General features: G+C 44.6%; 1 protein-coding gene across 1 annotated transcript in view; it reads left to right on the plus strand.

Annotated features, from left to right (window-relative positions):
* The window catches only part of kat6a (K(lysine) acetyltransferase 6A), a 38,180-nt gene extending 20,576 nt beyond the window's left edge, over window positions 1–17,604 (plus strand). The window contains exons 3-17 of the mRNA XM_007564712.2: window positions 1,251–1,359; window positions 3,206–3,321; window positions 4,388–4,469; window positions 5,360–5,474; window positions 6,574–6,890; window positions 7,290–7,402; window positions 8,260–8,375; window positions 8,544–8,685; window positions 8,778–8,939; window positions 9,897–9,990; window positions 10,075–10,306; window positions 11,106–11,307; window positions 11,383–12,054; window positions 13,146–13,407; window positions 13,525–17,604. Coding sequence (XP_007564774.1) covers window positions 1,251–1,359; window positions 3,206–3,321; window positions 4,388–4,469; window positions 5,360–5,474; window positions 6,574–6,890; window positions 7,290–7,402; window positions 8,260–8,375; window positions 8,544–8,685; window positions 8,778–8,939; window positions 9,897–9,990; window positions 10,075–10,306; window positions 11,106–11,307; window positions 11,383–12,054; window positions 13,146–13,407; window positions 13,525–16,832 — 6,042 coding nt within the window. The 3' untranslated portion in view covers window positions 16,833–17,604. The remainder of the gene's footprint in view (window positions 1–1,250; window positions 1,360–3,205; window positions 3,322–4,387; window positions 4,470–5,359; window positions 5,475–6,573; window positions 6,891–7,289; window positions 7,403–8,259; window positions 8,376–8,543; window positions 8,686–8,777; window positions 8,940–9,896; window positions 9,991–10,074; window positions 10,307–11,105; window positions 11,308–11,382; window positions 12,055–13,145; window positions 13,408–13,524) is intronic.
* Window positions 17,605–22,400: the final 4,796 nt, after the last annotated feature.

The following is a 22,400-nucleotide window of genomic DNA, read 5'->3' on the forward strand; positions in this document are numbered from 1 at the left end:
TTTTCACAAGTTGAAGTTATTTTTTTAGCTACACTCTTTGCTACAAATTATCACTAAAACAATGCTGCCATTGCACTTTTGGCAATAAAATGTTCATTTTCTGATAAAAAAAAAAAAGAATGCAATAGTTTAATTTGATCTTTTATGCATTTCTAATATTGTATAAAACAGGCTTGAATGAAAAATCTGTGCCAACTTTTTGTACAATTAAGCATCAGAATAATCGTTTAATCAATAACTAAAACAATCGCTAGTTTCAGTTCTAAAATTTATTATGCAGCGCTAAAATATGTTGAAATGAAACTGGATGAGAAACATAATAAACACGGTTTTCTCCTCAGTGCATTACAAGCCTGGCGGACCACCAGGCTCTTTTTAAAATGTTTGCATTTTTTAAGACTTCATAGTTGGTGTTCAGGTATAAATCTTCCAATCTTTCAATAACACATAATATCAAGTGATATTTTCAAATTTCCTGTCAACTGTAAACAATTTAAAGTTGACGGGAGTTGAGCCCTAGCACCCAGCCACAGGGCTCCCTACCAAGGTTTCCCTCAGCAAGTTTTCTGAGGGGAAACATTGCTAAACATAAGCGAGGGCCAATAAAACATGACTGTCACCACAGTCAAAGTTGAACAACATTTTAGTAGATCAGTGTGGATTCTGTTTTTATAACATATATAAACCTAAAGTTCAGTTGATTGCACCAAACTGGTTACATTCCTGCATCACATTAAGCTGAACACACACCAGCCGTGCCAGTGCTCTTTTGACGATCCTCTATGCTGAGGTAAAGATACACCTGCAGTTCCTTCCACCATCACTGGTCATACATCATTATGTTTTTTTCTTCTTTGTTTTGTGCTTGGTTGTACATTTTAAAGTTTCCTCATTGAGCCTCCCCAGCTGCAGACACTCTGCGGTCAGAAACACCCACCTAAACCACTTCAGCTAACGGCGTCGGTCAAGGGCACATAACCACCGTCCTGTGATCAGCAGAGACTCTGACACATGGCGGCGCCACATAAATAATACAATCCCTGTCATCACGGCAGCTCTCACACTCCTCATCACTCTGAACTAGCTGCTCACACACAGACACACGCTCTGCGGCGTCCGTGTGATTTTCAGCCCGCTGTTAGCGCGCTAATATACGCGGCGGCGCTCGTTGACCGTGGCGGGACACGAGGCCTCGGCGTTGTTTTCGTTTGAAGCCGTTAATTTGACAGACGGTTGTGTCCTTCCTGCAGCCCGTGGCGGAGCCCATCCCCATCTGCAGCTTCTGTCTGGGGACCAAGGAGCAGAACCGCGACAAGAAGCCGGAGGAGCTCATCTCCTGCGCCGACTGCGGCAACAGCGGTGAGTGCTGGTTCAAACTCCTGATTTTAACGTTGGAAGTAAAGGTTGTCAAATATTTTAGTCAGATAAAAGTTTTTAAACCCATTATGAGCTGAAGTATGTATGGACCCTGGGTTGCTTTCTGAAGCTGGACTACACAGCACAACTTGAGACGGATGTGTAAGATCTCTGGTTAAGACGTGCATAATGTCACATGGAAACAGTTGTTCAGTGGGGGGGAAAACTTTTAACCATGTTTAAAAGTTATCAGGTCAGCAGTGCAACTAATGTTGGTCTCAGCAACAGACTTCCCAGGTGGATTTGATGTAGGACTGAAACGATCAATCTGATTAATCGATTAGTGAAACGATTGTCAACTAATTTAGTAATCGATTAATCGTTAACTGACTCAAAAAAAAAGGCTATTTGCTGAAAAAACAACAGACTCAGAACCGTAATTGCAACAGAACTGTACAAAATACACATTTTGCATTTAAGATAAAACGCCTTTGTCTGTAAACATGTTTCAGCCAAAACTCCTCATTTGGGATGTTTTATTTTCACCTAATTCAAATTCAGTAAATGCTATGCTATTGCATTTTACTGAATAAAATGTTTATTTTTTAATTTAAAAAAAAATCTGTTGAAGTATTTCTTTATTTGCAAGTATTTCTAATAGTGCTTAAAAATGCTTACATGGTTAAATAAAATAATCTATAGGACATGCAATTTTTATTTTTTATCTGATTAATCGTCAGAATAATCGATTGCTGAAATAACCTTTCTTTATAGCTCTAGTTTGAAACAAAGGGGATATGTTTGTAGAAAAGCACCGCCTGCCCTCTGTTCAGCCAGGTGTAGGAGGTGTGATGCTGTGGGACTGCTTCCCCTCCTAGGATCTGTAAGCCCCAGAAAAAGCAGTAAAGTAAAAATGCGCAGCTGAAAAAGGTTCATCATTCAACAGAGTATGAATGTGGCTAACCGGACTCAAAATCTGTCTGCTTCCAGAAAACCTTTCAGTTTTTAAACAGTTCTGTCCTAACAGTGAAGTTTATTTCCTTCAGTTAAAGAATGTAGAGACATAAAAGCTGCTCTTTATTTTCCAGTGAGGTGATGCAGATTAATTGACTCTAATGCTGTGTACACACCTTTTATCAGGAGTGTTAAATGAATCTTTCCACATCTTTATATATTTTGCTTCTCAGCTGTCAGTAGAGCTGCTCTCAGCTTTTCCCTCTGAACTGACGGCTTCAGTAATCTCCACCTCTAATTGCAGTCGGCCAATCACAAGCCTCCGAGGGCTTTAATATTTTAATATGTCGCTAACAGTACTGTTAATTGCACGAACTTCAGCTACCTTTCCATCAGTTTTCTAGTTGAACCATCCGTTTCCCGCAGCAGGAATGAGTTTCCTGTTGCGCTACTTCTTACTTTATTTTTTTAGCCATTGTTTTCTTTATCTTCTGTGTCTGCAGTTAGTGTCGATAAAGCAGGATTTTCACGTTTATCTGAAGCAAATCAATCTAGTTTCACTCGTTTAGACTTACATGATCTAAAAAAGATCCTCTGCTCCCTCAGCTCTGACAGATTGTCGTTCATGTCTAATCACTAACTTTGCAGCCGATTTTGATCCTCCGACGGCTTTCAAATCCCAAAGTTGTCCCGCTCCCCTTCATCTTTTATTTATTTTATTTTATTTTTTTACAATCATGCATCTGTGTCAAGAGCTGTCAGTCACAGCAGCCAGAAATCAGTGTGTGATGTTGTTTCTGTCTGTGTGTGTGTGTGTGTGTGTGTGTGTGTGTGTGTGTGTGTGTGTGTGTGTGTGTGTGTGTGTGTGTGCGTGTGTGTGTGTGTTTTCCTACAGGCCACCCGTCCTGCCTCAAGTTTTCCCCAGAGCTCACGGCACGAGTCAAAGCTTTGTGGTGGCAGTGCATCGAATGCAAGACCTGCAGCAGCTGTCAGGATCAGGGGAAGAATGCGGTGAGTGGAGGAACAAACATGGCCGACTGGCAGCGAGACAGGCGGCATCCCCTCAGCGCGCTCCTCTTCGTTCTCAGCGTCAGATAGACGGATCTACGGCGCCGAGCGATTCCTCTCGTTACTCTGCTCCGTCGTGCAAAGAGGGGCGACGTTTGATGAAATAATTTATCTGATCGTCTCAAAGCGTGCGACCAAATTCACAACTTTTTTACATATCAGGGTAGCAGAATTAATGAGCTCCACTACCGTGTAGAGTTTAGCTCTAAAGGCGGAACCAGACTGACTTTATGAGCAAAGATCTAGTAGTAAAAGGAGATCTATGTAGCTCAGTCTGGGCGATATGGCTCAGAAATACCAGATCATACCAGAATGATTCTATCGAATTTATTTATTTATGTCCTCACTTTATTTTCTAAAACAAGAAATGACAGAAAATATTCTCAAAAGTGTTTTTTATTCCCGTCAGCTCTTCTGTGAGATGTGTGATTGACTATTAGTTGAAGGCTTCAAAAATGTTTGTTTATTTACAGGACTACAGTCATACTGTCAGAAAAAGAGGCAATTTTACCAAAAAAAACAAAACTTTGAAATTACCAGAACAAAGCTGAGTTTGTGGAGACTCGTTTCAACGTTCTGCTACGGATGATAATTTGATACTGATGTGTTCAAAGATTCAGTAAATGTATCAACTATTAGTATAACTTCACAAGATGCTCAACATTCCTAATTTTAATTTTTGTTACTTTTCATATTGGGGTTCCTGTAAAATTACTAGTTCCTTCTTTTATTATTACAACTTTATAATTGGAATATTATGACTTTATTCTCATAATTAAAAATTAATGGTCACAGCCTGGCCCTAATCAGAGTTGACCTGAAACTTTAAAACACACTTGGCAAAGAAGATAGTAGGCCTTATGTGCCAAGAAGTGCATTGGTTAAAAAAAATGAAAATTTAAATCCAGGTTTTCCAAAAATGTACACTTCAAAAACCAAACATTTGATCAAATCGGTTTATCATCCAGCGTCATCCAACGTGTTGATATTTGTCTTTTTGTCTCTGCAGGATAACATGTTGTTCTGTGATTCTTGTGACCGGGGCTTCCACATGGAGTGCTGCGATCCGCCTCTCACACGGATGCCCAAAGGTAAATGATAAACATGCAGCGATCAGGTGATCCAGTTTAAGGTCTGACGTGCTTCTTCTTCTTCTTCTCCTTCTTTTATGTTCCCATACAAAAATAATGTTCTCCAGACCATTTGATAGAGAGAGCTGCTTTGAATTCAACAGAAAATGAAGAATTATTAGATTATTTCCATCCAAGGATCGAACCTTTGTCTGATTTTTGTCCATGCTGAGATTTTTACACCAGAAATGGAGGGATTTAGTTTTGAGATATTTAATAAGAGGAACAAATATTGTTCTAATTTTTCTGTATTTGTTTTAGTAGTTGAGTGGCTGATCAATAACAAACTGGCTTCTTTGTCCGATTTTAGTCCCAGAATCAGATGCATTCATGGCTTCATCACACTGCCAAAGCAACATTTTAACATTGATTAATCCCGTAACCCATGTAATAGTGTCAAATTCATAATTGCTGTGTAAAGTTTTTAAAGTGGTGACCCAAACCAGCTGGAAACGTCACCGTTCATCATTTTTATGTTTAGGTCTCATGCTTGCAATTAACTCAAATGCAGCTTTGTCATCCTGTGGTGAGCTTGAGAAAATTGAGGAATTAACAAAATTCTTGTTGTAAAGAGAGAGAAAATAGAAAAACACCCGTAAAAGCTCTGAGGAGTCATTTCCAGTTTATTCTGTTTCTATTTTAATTAGCTATAAACATTCAGCGCCCTAAATTACCAGTTAGTCTCTCTTCCTTTTAAGAAGAGCGAAACAATGCTGACCGGAATATGAGCACGAAAAGGGACAATGAAATTAGACGGGGAAAAGAGAAATGTTGAAGGTTAATGGAGGTTAAAACCATCTCCTGAGTTCCAGCTGCAATCAGTCGTTTCTTTTTGCTTTTCTCTTTCTCAGGCATGTGGATTTGTCAAATCTGCCAACCCAGGAATAAGGGAAAGACGCTTCTGCATGAAAAGGCGGCGCAGATCAAACGGCGATACAACGCGCCGCTGGGGCGGCCCAAGAACAGGTACTGAGGGGAAACTGGCTGCAAAGTATGGTGGACAAACCCACCAGGATTTCCACGTTTAATTATATTGAAACTGTTTCATTTAATCAGTTTGTTTCAGGAATTTAACATAACAGAAGCCCGTTCCTGTAAGTAGAAGAAAAATTCAATGTTGAAAAAATATTTATAAATAAAACTTAGTGATGCATGCTTTACGAAGCCACCTTTAATTTAATAACACTGAATGAAATCCAATTGATCCTGGAAAGAAAACAATGTGAGCCAATAACCATAGACCAACATCAAGAAAGAAATAGGTTAGAGCATGTTTGAAAGGCCTAGTCAAAGTTCAGATCAGAATCCAACTAAGAATCTTGATATTCACAGAAACACTCCATCGAGTCGGATCCAATTTGAGCTGTTTTTCAAAGAATAGGCGAAAAATTTCAGCTTCTAAGTACCAGACTCAGTTTGATTGAAAAATGGCAACATTTGTTTCATTTTCAGCTGGTTCTCTTTCACACTTCACTGTCAAACAAACCAAACTCTTTGAGTAAGCTGTTCCCCTCCTCACCTGTGGTGGCGCTACACCAAGAACCAGTGAAGGAAATGACACAAAAGCCTCCAAAGAAGACACTGAGCGTTCCTTTGCCACAAAACTGTAAACAAAAAACTGGAGTGGTGTCAAATTTTAGCGGTTGCAGGATTTCTCTTTCGTCTTTGGCAAAACACCATGAGCCACTTCTCCCTCTGGAGCTAGATTCTCACATTTGTTTTTGTTTTGTTTTTTTTACCTAGAATGCCCTGCACTACAGTCTGCTTCCTGCTTTTGGTGCGTTCTCCGCTCTGCTTGGCGTTCACATATGCGTTCAAACCGCACCAGAGTTCACTTCAACCGAACCGAGAAGAGAGGCTTTTAGGCGGACTTCGATTAAAGTGGACTAAGCTGTAATGTAGCAAGTCCCAATAAGTTACTTTAAAGTTTATGGATGTAATTAAAAGTTCCCCAGATGCTTTTCCAAATTACTGTATGTGCTACCGAAAGCTAACAGCTACGACACATGCTAAGAGTGATTATTCTCCTTCAGTCAGACTAACCTGCCGTCCTCTCTCCCCACAGACCAGGGCGACCCTTCAAGAAGCTGGGAGGCCGAGGTCGGAGGAAGCGCTCCACCTCGGCCAACTCTTCCTCCAGCTCCTCTTGCGAAGGTTACCCCGGCGACGACCGGCTACTTTTTTCGATGCGCGGGGACGACGAGCAGTCAAACAGCAGCCTGCACTTCAACAGCAAGACCAAGGGCCTCATCGACGCCCTCACCAAGTTCTTCACGCCATCGCCGGCGGGCCGCAAGGCGCGGCAGGAGGTGGTGGACTACTCGCAGCAGTGCCGCATTCGGAAGAAGGCGGGGCGGAAAGGAGAAGGAGATGACGGGGGTGGTGAGGATGAGTCTGTTGTTGCCATTGAAGACATCAATGCCGTACTTTGAATTAAATGCGTAAAACTTTACATCTCTCTTTTGGAGACGTTGCACCGTTCTCTATTTGTTACTGATTTCGAATTTGTCTCAATCGTTTTAGGGCAATGATTAAAAAAAAAAAAGAAAAAACATCTGCAGTTTTTGTGAAGTTATTTCTAATGAATTAAAGTAAATTTGAAGTTTGAAGTGCAAAACTGCAGAGTAGAGGAAATGCTAAAGTTTTCACCAAGAACATTAACCACTTCAGTTGTCGTACCATCAAGAGCTTCGTGTATTCGTTCGCCTTCATGGTGAATGTTGGTAGCTCTCTAGTGTCATCGGATTTGCATTCATGTCAGCTCATTCTTTTGGTTTGCAGACAATCAGGACGGCAGCGACTGGCGGGAGGACGAAGACAAACTGCCCGGACACGAGAACCTGACAGAAAAAGACATTGAACTGTTCAAACATATCCAGGAGCTGGCGCTTCAGGTATGCATGCCTTACTATCTCAGAGGGGAAGACGCGAATGCACAACACGCAGAAGGTCAAACTAGAACAAAATGCTGTGCTACACGCTGATTACGCTAGGTTGTTGTCCTCTTTTCTTCTTCTTTCTCCTTGTGTGTATACGCGTCCACTCCCACTTGTCAGTTTGGCTCATAAACTTTACTGTCAGTGCCTTGACGGGTTAGACGGTAGATAAAGAGACGAAGCATAAATTTTGCTCCTTTATGTCCCCGGTTTATGTGTCACAGTAAACCTGAGACGGTGGGTGTTTGGCTGGCTTCGCAGAGGCCTTAATAAAACTTGGATCCTGACTGGAATAGCCTCACTGGGCGCTGAAGTGTTTGGTGCTGATTGAGCAGTTATTTCACTGTAAAAAGTGTGATTAATCTGGATGAGTAGCAGTGGAAAAGACTTGATGATTGTCATAAACTGTGGGCAGGGCTCGTCACACTGGTCTGTAAAGATTTCATGGATTAAAGCCACAGGGTAGAGTTAGGACAAGGCCTGTTCCCTCTGGGCATCTTCAACCTGCATGTGTGATTCTGCATGCAGGTAATATGTGTCCTTTTAGGAATGTCCCAGTAAAATATGTCTATCAGACAATCGGACAGCCGTGGCACAGCTATCTGAAAACTTAATTCAGCTAATGCAACAGTGCCAATCTTAAACATTAGTTCTGAGAAAGAGCTAATTTTAAGCAATAATCCATTCCTCCTTAAACATCTATCTGAAGTTGGAAGTATCTAACGTAATTCTCTTTATTTGGTAACCGCTGTTGGTATCTTGTCGATGATGAGCTGTTTGTGATCCATTTCCTCGTCTGTCGTTCACCCAAACAGAAAGTCGGCGTGACTGGTCCACCAGACCCACAGATGCGCTGTCCGTCAGTCATTGAATTTGGCAAGTTTGAAATCCAGACCTGGTACTCGTCTCCGTACCCGCAGGAGTACAGCAGGTAAGCTAACGCGACGAAAAGCATCAGCACAAAATGTACATGACTTGCAGTCGGTGCTCATAGCTGTTGCCTTCAATCGTTTCGTTTTCTAAAGCGCCACGCTTGCTGTCGTCTGTACTCTGAATAGACTTGTTCCACGTTTAACCATCTTCTCGTCCGTCTTCGTAGGCTCCCCAAGCTGTACCTGTGTGAGTTCTGCCTGCGCTACATGAAGAGCCGCAGCATCCTCTACCAGCACATGAAGAAGTGCAGCTGGTTCCATCCTCCGGCCAACGAGATCTACAGGAAGGACGAGGTTTCTGTTTTTGAGGTGAGTAATGTGTTCAGGGAATGCAACCGGATGTCAAAAGACAAGACCAAAAGTCCTAATCATTGGCATCTTTCCCTCTTGTCCCGCCACAGGTTGATGGAAACGTGAGCACAATCTACTGTCAAAACCTGTGTCTGCTGGCCAAGCTGTTCCTGGACCACAAGACCCTTTACTACGACGTGGAGCCCTTCCTTTTCTACGTCCTCACACAGAACGACAACAAAGGTTGCCATCTAGTCGGCTACTTCTCCAAGGTACGCAAGACTCGGAATGTCTCCCTGGAAGCTCTGTTTTCCTGAGATAAATACCTTTAAACTGGAACCAGTGCGCAAACAACCTTTTCATATTTCCTTTAAGCCACAAACTTCAGTTTTTATTCTAGAAGTTGTTGTAGAAGTTTAGCCACAAGTGGCTCATTGGGCCTTAAACAATGGCTATTAATAACTCTGGCTAAAGGAATTAAAAGAAGCAACTAATGTTTTAAATCTAGATTTAACAACAAATTTTAAACAGTTTTTAATATTGTTCTTATAATATTTGCACTGAAAGTTCCAGTAATATTCATTTTGATCTGTTTGTCTTTTCATTATGTTGGAATTGATGTGCTTTTACACATAAAAGCATTACTTTTTCCATCTCACAGGAAAAAAACTACCCATCCTCTTTTTGCTAAATTTAGTTTCATTTTAAATCGTAAAGAGAGGTTATTTATTTTTTTAATATGACAGATTTCCTGAAGTAGATATTTATATAAATTTGTACAGTCATTGTATAATTTCTTTCCCCCAAAAAGTTATGGGACATCTACGGCTCTCACACTGCAGAAGATTTGAGTTGTACCTGTAACATCCTGTTGTTGATCTAGAATGGACCGGTCAGATGGAAGCCATACTTCTCAAATATCTGGGGGGGAAAAACATTTCTTACAATTATGCATTACCTTATCTAGCCCATAAAATGGTCTTAAAATAAACAGAAGTGTGCGGTTGTGACATGACTTCAGAGGGAGTGAATACTTCTGCACGTGCAGTAAAAATCTAACTGTATTAAATGAAATAAACAAACGCTGCAGGCACACCCTACAATCCTGCATTGAAGGATCATCCATCAACTTTTTTCCCTCTGCAAGAATGAAAACAGAATAAAAACCCTGATGTCTATTCACTCAAAGAAAAAAACTTGCTAATATTTTTCATTCTGTTCTTCTGCAGGAGAAGCACTGTCAACAGAAATACAACGTATCATGCATCATGATTCTTCCACAATACCAGCGCAAGGGCTATGGACGCTTTCTCATCGACTTTAGTAAGGACGCCCGTCCACCCCAAAATGCCTGAAAACGTCACCTGTCGTCTTACAATGCATAAAACCGTTTCCATTTCTTTCTAGGCTACCTGCTGTCAAAACGGGAAGGGCAACCCGGCTCCCCGGAAAAGCCTCTGTCGGACCTGGGCCGGCTGTCCTACATGGCGTACTGGCGCAGCGTGGTGCTGGAGTGTCTCCACGAGGTCCGTGACCGGCAGCTCACCATACGGCAGCTCAGCAAGAAGACGGGCATTTGCCCGCAGGACATCACCACCACCCTGCACAGCCTCAACATGCTGGAGCAGCGAGGAGACAGGTCAGGAGCGACGGCTTAATGCCGCACGGCTTCACACGTCCGGAGCGGTTCAGGGCTCTGCTCAGGTTTCTGCAAGTTGTCGCACGTCGTGATCGTGCATAGAAGTAAAGCAGGGACGCACGATATATCGGCGCTAACGTTGGCTGATATTAGTCCCTTTTTAAGATGGCGGTATCGGTTCCAATAAAGAAAACCGAGCCAATTCAACGACCGATATTTATATTTATCTCGTTGCAGCCTGTTTCTGGTCGTTTTTTCCCCAAACGTGTTGAAACGGTAATGAAATATATTTCTCGTCAGCCATAACAGCAGTATTAATTGCAAATACTTATATTGCCCCAAATTTTCATGTTGGTGTATCTCTAAAGTGTAGAGATGCACCGATCCGATATTAACATCTGAATCGGTCCTGATGCTAAAAGAAATTCTAGATCGCATTAGAATCCAGATTCCATTTTCTGAACCATTTGAAAGAAGGTTTGTTGCAGTTTATTTGTTACATTTTTGACAAAGTTAGTCAACCTTTTGTGTTTGTTAGTTCCAGTTTCGTTATTTATTTTACATTGGCTGTTCTGCTCCTTATTGCACTGACCGAACAGATTAAAGCTGTTTTTTGATGTTTTACCAAACTTGTGAAGCTGCTGGAGTAGATAAAGGCTGTACTGGTGCAGTTATCAAACAAATTTGTGACTTGGTACATTTAAGTCTCTGTTTAAAAAAAGAGAAACATTTCAAGTTAGTCTAGTACTGTTTTAAGTTGAAACAACTGTAACGCTCCTTTATTTTTTATTTTTTGCAGGCTTGTGTTGGTGCGAAGGGAAAAGGTGGTGACCAACCACATGGCTCGCCTCAAGGCTCGGCCGCGACAGCTGGAAGTTGACCCCGAGTGTCTCCGCTGGACGCCGGTCATTGTCACAAACACCGTCGTCTCGGAAACGGATGGAGAGGAGGAGGATGAAGAGGAGGACGATGAAGGACCAGTCGATGGCATTCATAAGGGGGTAGGCAACACGAATTTGAGGGGTTTATTTGACTTACTTTGATAAATTTTTGATATATTTCTATGATCTGAGCAGATGAAACCAAGCCACAAGGTTCCAACAACACCCTGGCAGATGCAGCAGAGAGTAGAGGATGAAGAAGCAAAGGGCTTCCTGGGGCTTCCCATCAACCAAAGCACCCCAGCTTCCCCGTCCGTCCACGGCCCGCTGACTCTTCCAGACCCGGCGCACCCTCCTCTGCCGACGAATGGTGAGCGTCGGCCGCGGGGTCGTCCACCCAAAAACTGCCCCTGGGGCAAGATAAAGAACAGCACGCGCGTTGGACGGCCACCCAAGATCCGCCCCATGGAAGACGAGGACGATGAAGATGATGAGATTCTGGGGGAGAGCCGGACGGCCGGCTCTTCATGCAGCCCACCGTCCCTTTTCTCCATGGATAGACAAGGAGACTCCTCAGCTTTTCACTCTCTGGACTTGGCGAGGCACCCTTCCATAACCCCCACGGCGCGAAGAGGGCGGCCGCCGAGAAAGAAGAGGGGCCCGAAGCCTAGGCTTCCAGACGGGACTGGGGAGGGGCTGACACAGTCGGTCCTGTCCAGGTTAAACGAAGCGGCGTCCATCGACAAGAGCTGCTTCAGTGAGAGCAGCGACGACGACGAGGAGGAAGATGACGACGAAGATGACGACGAGGAGAGGGGATGCTCCCCGCCCATCCTCACCAAGCCAGTAATGGGGCTCAAATGCAAGGTAAGGGACTGGCTGAAGCTGTCAGAATTAAAGATGCACCAAGAAGGCCACTCAGAAAGTCAAAAATCCAATCTCACCAGCTTCGCTGTAAATGGCGTTACGGAGGGAAGTATACTCTGAAGTTAACTGTTTTCAATGTCGTTGAGGTGTAAAAAGTTTAATTCAGAGGAAAAAAAATGAAAGAAGCTATTCAAAAGAAATGTATTCAATTCATTCGGCATAGGAGAGAGCAATACTTTGACTAGATAACAGGAAGGCAAATGGAGTCCGTTGAGATTACAAAGAGTGTTAACATTTCCAAATCAAGCAAACTTCCATGCTTTGAGGGGATGACATCGTCACTACTTCGCACTAACCGAAGTGTTGGTTAATGTAACAAAGCCAACTTAAATCTGCTTTCTTACCAGATCGGTTTGCTCTGCCCTAGATGGACCAGAGTTCATTTGGGCCGGTTTTATCACCTCACAGTGCAGCAATTCAAAGAGACAGAAGTGACGACCCTAAACATATGTGATCTGTGTGAACATAGCAGAACATTGTACTGCTTCACACAACATCTGTTTTCAGTACGACTATGGCATTTTAACATTTAATATCCAGAAAGGATTTTTAAACTATAAGTCAATTCTTGATATAAAAAATGAATGTTTCTAATATCTGGAATCCAAACTGCTTAAGCAGAAGGCATTGAAGTGAAAAGAAGTTCTAGATTGTCTGGGTGTAAAAGCATCCTAAAATGTGCACTTTTCAATCATTTTTAACTCTTTATAAAATAGTAAAATCAGATCTTAGACCGACTGCTCTTTCACACATGGCACTAAGTTGCCTATAATTAGTTACTTTCTGGCAGGAAAGCAAGAAAATAAAATAGTTTGAATCTTTTTTGTATGTCGGCTTATTAAATCATAGATCTTAAAGAAAATTCGGAATCAGCCACTATCTAAAAAAAGAACAACAACAACAACAAACCTGAAGATCAGAACTCCACAAATCCTGACTGGTGCATCTCCAATGTTAATCCCCTACAAACTTTAGTTCCGACTTTAGACAGAGATTGTCATGTCTAAATAAATTGCATTGTTCCTTCCTAGAAGCCCCTAAAGAGGCCTCGTTTTCGTCGGAGCAGTCACCCACAGAGCAGCGTGGTGACGGAGACCATTTCTGAGACGACGGAGGTGTTGGATGAGCCCTTTGTAGACTCAGACTCTGAGAGGCCTATGCCCAGACTTGTAGAGGAAATGTCCCTGGGCCACCCACTGCGTCGCTACCCCCCAGCGAGATCTGCTCTGAGATTGTCTGAGCCAACACCCAAGAGAGCTCGCCACTCCAACCTCTCTGATTCAGAGGAAGATGGTAAATAAATTGTTTTTGTATTTTATGAAAGACGTGAGGAGTTTAGTATAGATACCTCTACATACACTGTTGTAGGGTTTTCATATGGATTTCTTGCTTTTCTTCTTGCTTTTCCAGAACTAACACCTATGCTGAAACCCATATCCGCTCTGGCAGCAAGGCCATCAGAGTTACCAATGGTCAACCCCGAGGTCCCTGTCAAGAAGAAGAAGGGCTGGCCAAAAGGAAAGAGCCGCAAGCCGCAGTGGGCGAAATGCGATCCTGGGAAACCCCCTGGTGGTGGGCCTAACCAAGAAGGCGGCCAGATCCAAAGTGGAGATTTGCACACCCCTAAAATCAAAATGAAGCCTGGCCGCAAGCCGCGGAGCTGGTACCTTCAACGGGAGGAGGCTGAGAAGCAGGAGAAGGAAAGACAGCGGCTGGACAAAGACTCCCAGCTGCTCCAGGGAGAGGATTACACTACCGCAAGTTTGCGACTTGGCGAAACTGACAAACAAAAAGACTCGGATGACGACGACTATTTCCCTAAACCTACCGAACAAAAAGTGCCCAAAAGGCGAGGGAGGCCGCCAAAGAACCGCTCCATCCACCAGCCACCGCAGCCTGCCCCCAAGCCTCCACCCACCTCCGAGCCGGACGAGGAGGATGAAGAAGACGAGGACGAGGACACTGAAACCGCATGGGTGGAAGACAAGCCCAGCCGTCCACCATCCCGTCCCCTACTGTCCCCCTCGTCTTCCTCGTCAGCGTCAGGGCCACGGGCCCCACATTCCCAACCCCACGACGCAGAGGTAGCTGACGGGGAGGACGATGACGACAACGAAGACAGGGAAGAAGAGGAAAGTGGCAGCATGGGCAGTGGAGGCAGCAGCGTCACCAGGCGAGCAGCCGTCACACCGGGTTCTGGCAGCAGGCGGAGCGAAGAGCACGACGCGGATGACGAAGGTGACGGACATTTAGAAGACAAGAGCAACAGCTGCAAGTCAAGAAAAAGACCAGATTCTGATGACGAAGAAGACGAGGAGGATGAAGAGGACGAGGACGAGCCCACCTCTCGGCCAAACTCTCCTCCAGTCAAAGAAGAACCCCAAGGTGGCGAGGCTTTTTTAGACATGGACAACAGCGTGGTGCCAAGCTATGTCAGCAAGCAGGAGGAAGACGAGGAGGAGGAGGAGGAGGCTGAGAAGGAGGTGCAGGAAGTCAAGTCTCCACCTCCTTCCACCGACCCCGTGCAGGAGGAGAGGCGGCGCAGGGAGCAAGAGGAGTCGGCCGCAGCGGCTGCAGCCGTGGAGACGGTCACTGCCATGGCCGTCCCTTCTGAGAACATGCAGCTGGAGACGCTACACCCGGACGACAAAGACGTCACGCTGTTGATGGAACCCCAACACGCACACTCCCACCCACACCAGCACTCCGACTATAAAGAGGAGTTGGGCCAACACCATCCGCACCACCAGCATCAGCACTCCAACGAGCTGGACCTGGAGACGATGCAGGCTGTGCAGTCGCTGACGCAAGGAGAGGCCCAGGAGGAAGAGGCCGAGCCGCAGCCGCACCATGGCGCTTACCAAGACTGCGAGGAGACGCTCGCTGCCTGCCGGACCCTGCAGAGTTACAGCCACGCGGGGGAGAACGAAGAGGAGGGTCTGCCTCTGGTGGAGGAGTGCGGAGCTTCACAACATAGCAGCCCACTCCCAAACCCTCCAGTGCCTCCTTTGCCCAACCAGTCTGTCCGCTCGGTCAACAGCCCAGGGTTGTCCTCAGGCGTCGTGGAGACCACACCAGCTGGACAGAGGGGCGGTACGCCGGGCCCTGCCGGATCCACAGGCAATAGCAGCAGCACCGGCAGCGGCTACACCCAAATCACTCCAGAACACCCGAGCTCACTATCCGCCCCATCCCAGCAGAACATGGAGACTTCTCCGATGATGGACGTGCCGTCGGTGTCGGACCACTCGCAGCAGGTTGTGGACAGCGGCTTCAGCGACCTGGGCAGCATCGAGAGCACGACAGAGAATTACGACAACCCCAGCAGCTACGACTCCACTATGGGCGGTGGAGGGGGCAACGGAACAGGAAATGGGGGTAACGGAGGGGCGATGTCAGGTGCTGTCGTGGCAGGACCCTCTGCAGCTTCGTCATCATCATCATCTTCTTCCTCCTCCTCCACCTCTGCCACTCCATCGTCCTCGTCTTCGCAGTCCAACAGTTGCTCCTTTGTGCAAACTCCCAGCCTCACGCCCTCCACAGCCACTGGGGGGTCCCAGTTGGGAATGGGCAGCTGTAGCCTCATCCAGCAAACTGGACCAGGAGCTAGTAACGCCGTGCCGCAGCCTCCGCCACCCCCGCCTCCTTCCAACACCCCCAGCTGCGGGATCAAGTCCCCTCAAAGCTGCGGGGTGATCGAGAGGCCCCCCAGCACCAACCAGCAGCAGCAGCAACCTCAGTCGCAGAAAAAGGTTCCCCAGCAACCGCCTCAGCAGCCGCAGCAAACCCCCAATCCTCAATCCCAACCTTCAGCGCCGCTGCCACCACAGCAACAGGCATTGTCCCAGTGCAGCATGGGCAACGGTTTCGCCTCCACACCCATGATCATGGAGATCCCAGAAAGCGGAGGGGGCGGAGGAGGAGGACGTGCTATCTACGAGCGGATGAGCCAGGACTTTGGCACAGGGAGCTACCCCCAGTCCACGGCCACGTTCAGCCTGGCGAAGCTCCAGCAGCTCACCAACACTATCATGGACCCACATGCCATGCCCTACTCGCACTCCGCCTCTGTCACGTCGTACGCCACCAGCGTCTCCCTGTCCAACCCAGGCCTGGCTCCCTCGCCCCACGCCCTTCCTCAGGGCCAGCCCACCATGACCTCACCGGCCAACCTCAGCTCCGGTTCCATGAACCTGGGCTCGCTGCAGCTGCAGTGCAACATGCCGGCCACCAACATCAGCCTGGGGCCTCCGCAGTCGCACCGGCTGCAGGGGCAGATGGCCACGGTCAAAGGCCACATCTCCATCCGCTCTAAAGCCACGCAGCAGCTGGCGCCGGCCTCGCACCAGCAGCAGCTTTACGGCCGCAGCTCGGCCATGCAGGGCACCACCCGGACGCTGACGGTACAGCGCGGTATGATGCCCAACCTCATGCCCACGCCGGCGCCGTACAACTCCATGAACATGACGCCCCTGAACGCCATGTCGGCCGGTTACAGAATGCCGCAGAGTATGATGAACAGCGGTTACCACAGCAACCCCCCCTACATGAACCAGCCAGCGCAGTACCCCATGCAGATGCAGATGGGCATGATGGGAGGGCAGGGTTACCCCCAGCAGCCTATGCAGCCCAATCACCATAGCAACATGATGTACACGGGCCCTTCCCACCACAGTTACGCCGGCGTCCCGAAACAGTCGCCGTACATGAGCAGATGAGCAGGGCGACGGAGATGCGGGACCAGAGTTGACGCTCATTGTGTTTTTAAAATGCCCCTCGCTCCCCTCCGCCTGGTCCGGCGCCTCTGCTGGCAGCGTAGGGGGTGGGGCTGGGTTGATCGGAGGCGGAATGTGCTTGGATTTCCTGTTCCTCTGCGCAGTCGTTTTTGTCCAGGTTTTTTAATTTTTTGGGGCTTGGTTCTCCCTTCAGCTGGCTGTGTTCGGGGATTATTGCGTATTGCAGGGCTGAATCAAGGGCCCCCCGGACGTTCAAAGAGCCAAAATGGGTACAGTGTCCCCCGGCCCCTGCAGCGGGAGGTCAAGAACGACCAAAAATACAAAAGCAAAACAAAAAAAAAAATAACCATGAATGACCCAGAGAGACAATACAGGAATTCCTTCCTCCAACAGACTTCGAATGAGATTTAAAAAATGGTTAACTGAGTATATCCAACCATGCACACAATCTTTTAATTGATATAGGAAGCCTTATCTAAAAAAAAAGACCATGAAAGCTTGTAGGTGGACTGTTTTGTTAAACATAATGTTAAATATTATTTTTCTTGTCGTTTTTGTTTTTTTCCTGTTCGTTTTTTTGGAATACTCGTGTGCAGTCCGACCTCTTATATGCTTTTGTCTTTATATGTGTGGCATTCTGAAACGGTGACACACACACACACACACACCCACCCGCTCGGCCTCCCTGAAAAGGTCGAGCGTCTCTCCGAGGCAGCTCGGGTCAGACGACGGTTCCTGCAAAACAATTTAAAAATTTTAAAAAAAGCGGAAGGCTCGGGCATCTGAGGCGGCGTCCGAGCTGTTTTCCGTAGTCCCCGTCTTCCCAGATGGACAGTGTTGTACCAAAAAACACGGCAAAGACAGAGGAGACGAGCGTGTTACTGTCTTATTAATGTTATATCCATAAAAGAAACAAGTAGCATTATTTTCCAGTTTGCTGCCACTTGGAAACAATTTTAGATGTAAATATTCTGGTACTTCCCTTACACACGTATATATATGTAACATCCACACACGCTGACTGGCCGTCGCCAATCGGCGGCTGGCTCAGGAACGTCCAACATTCAGCTCCTTCTTTTTGTCCACACTCCACTGACCGACGGTGTACAGCGTCAGTTCTTGTTCTTTTTAGCAGCTTGGGGGAAGCAGAGTCGACAAAGTCAAGGGTTCTTTATTTTATTTTTTTAGTTAAAACTGTAGTATTTCTTTCTGCACTCCCACTGACTAGACGTTTGGCAGCAGACATCCAGCCTTTCTGAAAGGTGTGCCTAAAATGCCCAATCTAGTGCTCGGGTCGGCCCTCGGATGGAGGCGCACTTAAGCTAAAGCAGGGTGAGAGATGGGTGGGCGCTCCTACTCTCCCCGGGGGGGACGGCGTTCAGACGACGGGTGTAAACAGGTCGCTCCATGTACCAGTATTTAAAGTCAAAAGAGGAGGGGATTTTTTTTTTTTTTTCTACATGCATACTTTCTTTTGAGTGTATCGCTCTGTTCTTGTACTCGTTTCTCTCGTCATTTGGTTTCTGAATTTTATCAGACTGGGCAGCTTTCTTTTATGACACAAAAGCTGACTCTTTTTGTCTTTAGAAAACTATTGTAGAGATTTTTTTTTTCTATAATATAAAAAGGAAATTCTGACATTGATATTGGTACTGTCATTTTTTTGTCCCACCGCGCCCCCAGCCCCCGTACCTTCTCACTTCTGTTTCAGGAAACGACAACAAAAAAAACATTTTTTTAGCTCGCCTCTTGGATAATTACTAAGAAATTCAAAATGTAAAAAAATTACCACTCACTTTTAGTGACTTTAAGATGCCTTTAACCTCTCCATTCCATCTCATCTCTAGAGTTTTTCTATCTTTGTGTAGTATATTAATGCTATTTTAAACAAAAGGACTACAAATATCTAAAGGTCACTTGGCATTCTTTTCGTTTTATTGTTTTTCTTTTTTACTTGTGTGCGTGCGTGTATGTGTGTGTGCGCGTGTGTGTGTATAGGATGACTTCCTTACATTTAAGAGGCATGTACAAATGAGCTCGGTATATTTGTCTGTTTATATTGCTTCCCTTTTTGTATCCTTTGTAATTGTACATGTTGCGTTGTATGCTAAGAGAGAGCGCAAAATAAAGAGACGCTGGTGACAGCGGAGCACACAGTGAAGGTTGAGTCGTGCTCAGCCGCCTCAGCTCTCTACTCTGTCCCTGTATGTATTTCAATTTATTCATTTTGTTTTTATTTTTATTATTTTTTCTTTCTTAGCAAGAACTCTGTACATTTTAACATAAAATGGAAATAAATTATGTTGAGCCACTCACGTTTCTTTCCTGATGATGGAGCAGTCGTTGCCTCAAACCACGTCTGGAAGGATTTTTTTTTTTAGGCTCGGTTAGCGTGTTTGTTTCAACCCCACTCCCCAAAACCCGTAGACATAAACCACATGGTTTAGAAAAGAAGACATTTTTTTGTACTTTGGTTGCAATTTTTGGAACCTGCTTGTTGCTCATGATATGAAAAAACAAGGGCCTTGTAAGTGAGTCTGCTTCCGTAGGATTCGAGAGGAAAAGGCTCTGGTGCATACAGAAACATGCCAAACATTTACATACATAAAATAATATATATATATTTCAACTAACAAACTTCTTATGTTTTAGGTCGGCTAGAATAACCAAAATTATTTCTTTCTGTTAAATGTCAGTATTATGTCAGAGATTAATTTATTAATGTCTTTAAAATCAGAAGTGTACATACAGATTGATTACTGTCTCTTTAAGTAATGAGGGGAAAGCCCAGATGATGTCATGGCTTTGGAAACTTAATTGGAGGCACAAAAAAACAAAATCTGTTCTTTCCAGTTCCTACTAGTCATTAACCTGAACTTTATTTGAAAATCATACTTAGAAATTGCACTACCCTTATATTTATCTGAACGTTATGCGGCTGTTGGCCTTTTTTCTTTAAACAAGATGTTTGTCCATCTATGGAAAAGTGGACATTATCAGTCAAGGTTTTACTATTTCGGTTTACAGTTCATGAAGTGGACCTGTCAGTTTCAGTACCAAACACCTTTCTATTCACAGACAGAAACAGCCTGACCCTGGGATCCTGTGCTGTTCTTTATGTCCACAGTGAAATATGTCCAGATTGCAGTTTGCCGATGTACACAGGGACAAAGACCTTCATCAGTGGTCTGATGAAACCAAAGTGGTACTGTTATGACCATCACCACATGTGGGAGGAAATGGTGGAAAAACCATCCCAAAGTGAAGCATGGCGGTAGCATCATCATTATGGAGCTGTTTTTTGGGGGGGGGTTTGCTGCAGGAGGAACTGGTGCGCTTCATAAAATAGATGATATCCTTAGGAAAGACCATTATGTGAAAATACTGAAGCAACATCTAAAGACATAAATTGAGAAATCAAAGTCCAGGTGCAAGGGGCTTCTGGACAACAAAGTCCCTGATCTCAGTCCTATATAGAGAATTTGATGGTAGAATGTGTGTGTGGGTGAAGCAGCCTTCAGATCCAGCAGTTCTTAGGAGTAATGGGCCAGAACTCCAGCAAACTATTGTGAGGAAGCTGTGGGAGGAAACCCAAAACATTTGACCCAAGTCATACACTTCAAATTCTGAGAAAATGTACATAAATCTCTGCTTTTGAAGACAATACCACATATATCTCAACAATCTGAAATCCACCGTTCTGCAGTGGGACGGATTAATCTTAAGTGGAAAGCGTTTAAAACACTTGCCAATCTTCCCAGGAGTGCATTATCCCATGTTCACATAGATATACCATGCAATGTGTGCAGAGCAAATGCAGGAAACCCAAAAGTTCAATCACAAGACTACACAGGCCTCAGTTAAACATGCCAGGATCAAGATAAATATATTGATTTACTGTTCTCAAAAGGGGAAGTTTGTCTCCGGGCGGTAGCGGTACATACAACCGCTAACAGGTCCCAAGATAAACACGGTGGAATATGTAACACGTACAATAATCAAAGGGAGCTAAACCTAGCGGCAACGCTGTGAAATGTTAAAGATTCATGACTGGAGACGCAAGTTTTGAGGGGTTGATGGCAGAAAACCTTTTTACATCAAAAGAATATGGCTGAATAACTTAGGTTTGTAGAGTACAATTTGGATGAACACACAAACTTAAGACACGATGTCTACAGATCAGATGCTACCAAACTAAAGGGGATGGTAAAAGTCAAAGAGATATCAGAGACTTCACTATGATTTTGATGCCAGAAAATCAATGAAATTGCAGCCAGAGAAGTCAACAATGTGGTTCAACTGGTGTGTTTTTTACCAACAGAACTGAAACTGGGTGCTGCTGACTGAATGCTGGCTCTTTAATTTAATCAGTCAGAGGGATAATTGATCTAAAGCTTCACAAATCTATCAGTAACCAGCTGAGCTGCTTTGGCAAACTACTGCCACTAGATGTCCCCTGTAGAGTGCATGTTCTTTATCTCAATCATGGGAAGATTTCTGCTCATGTTTTATTTACAGCCTTTAACAGCTAAATATCTTATATGAGTGATATAAAAATACTCAGCATTTAACCAGAATTCTTGTGAAGATCAGAGTCTCTGAGTAGGAACAACATCAAAAAAAGAAGAAGATGGAACTGTATTATAAAGTTTGAACTTTGTACTACAGTAAAAAGTTGGTCCATTCTGATGCATTTGAGCTGAATAATTGTCTGCTGAAGAAAAGCACTCCCAGATTATGATGCTGCCACAACAATTTCACCCCAGCCTGAGAGATGGTTTGTTCAAGAAGGTGTGCAGTTCACTGCCACAAGTAGGATTTTGGACATCAGTTAAAAAATGAAAAAAATAAAATAAAAAATTCAATCTTCTTCCACGTTTTCTGTCTCCAGGAAACTTTAATCCGATTTACTAGAATTTTTCTTTAAACAATGGGTATCTGTGAGTTTTATTATAATTGTGGTCCTTTCACTTTAATTTACTAATCTAATTGATGTCAGTGTTTATGGAAAGAAACAAAATTTTGTTTGACAAGATTTTTATTTAAAATATTAGTTGCTTCAACAAAAATAATTTTAAAACTGCAGTATATAAGTTTTTCTTTATATATATATATATATATATATATATAAAACTTGTTAAAACTCACCATGTCAGTATGTTATGAGACAAAGTGTGAAAAGATGATCTCCCTGTGCTGCCCTCTGAAGCAATGCACAGCTTCCGGTCATGAACAACCAATTAGAGCCAGGAGGCGGGTCTTAGCGCTGTCAATCAAGCTCAAGAAACCTCGAGTATTTAGCTGCTAAATATGCTAATGAGAAGAAACGACTTATCAGTAACAGAAAACTGTTAATCCGCCATCATCGGTGGCCATGCTAACTAGTCTAAGCATTCACAACAATATCTGCTTGATAGTGCTAAGATCCGCCTCCTGGCTCTGATTGGTTGTTTCACCACTGGGAGGAAGAGTAGCAATGGACCTTACCACAGGGTCCGCGTTTCATTGGCTAATGCCCATTTGACGTCACTGCGCAGCCACCACGTGCTT

Source organism: Poecilia formosa, unplaced genomic scaffold (assembly GCF_000485575.1).
Source record: "Poecilia formosa unplaced genomic scaffold, Poecilia_formosa-5.1.2 Scaffold167, whole genome shotgun sequence".
In the NCBI taxonomy this organism is placed as follows: Eukaryota; Metazoa; Chordata; class Actinopteri; order Cyprinodontiformes; family Poeciliidae; genus Poecilia; species Poecilia formosa.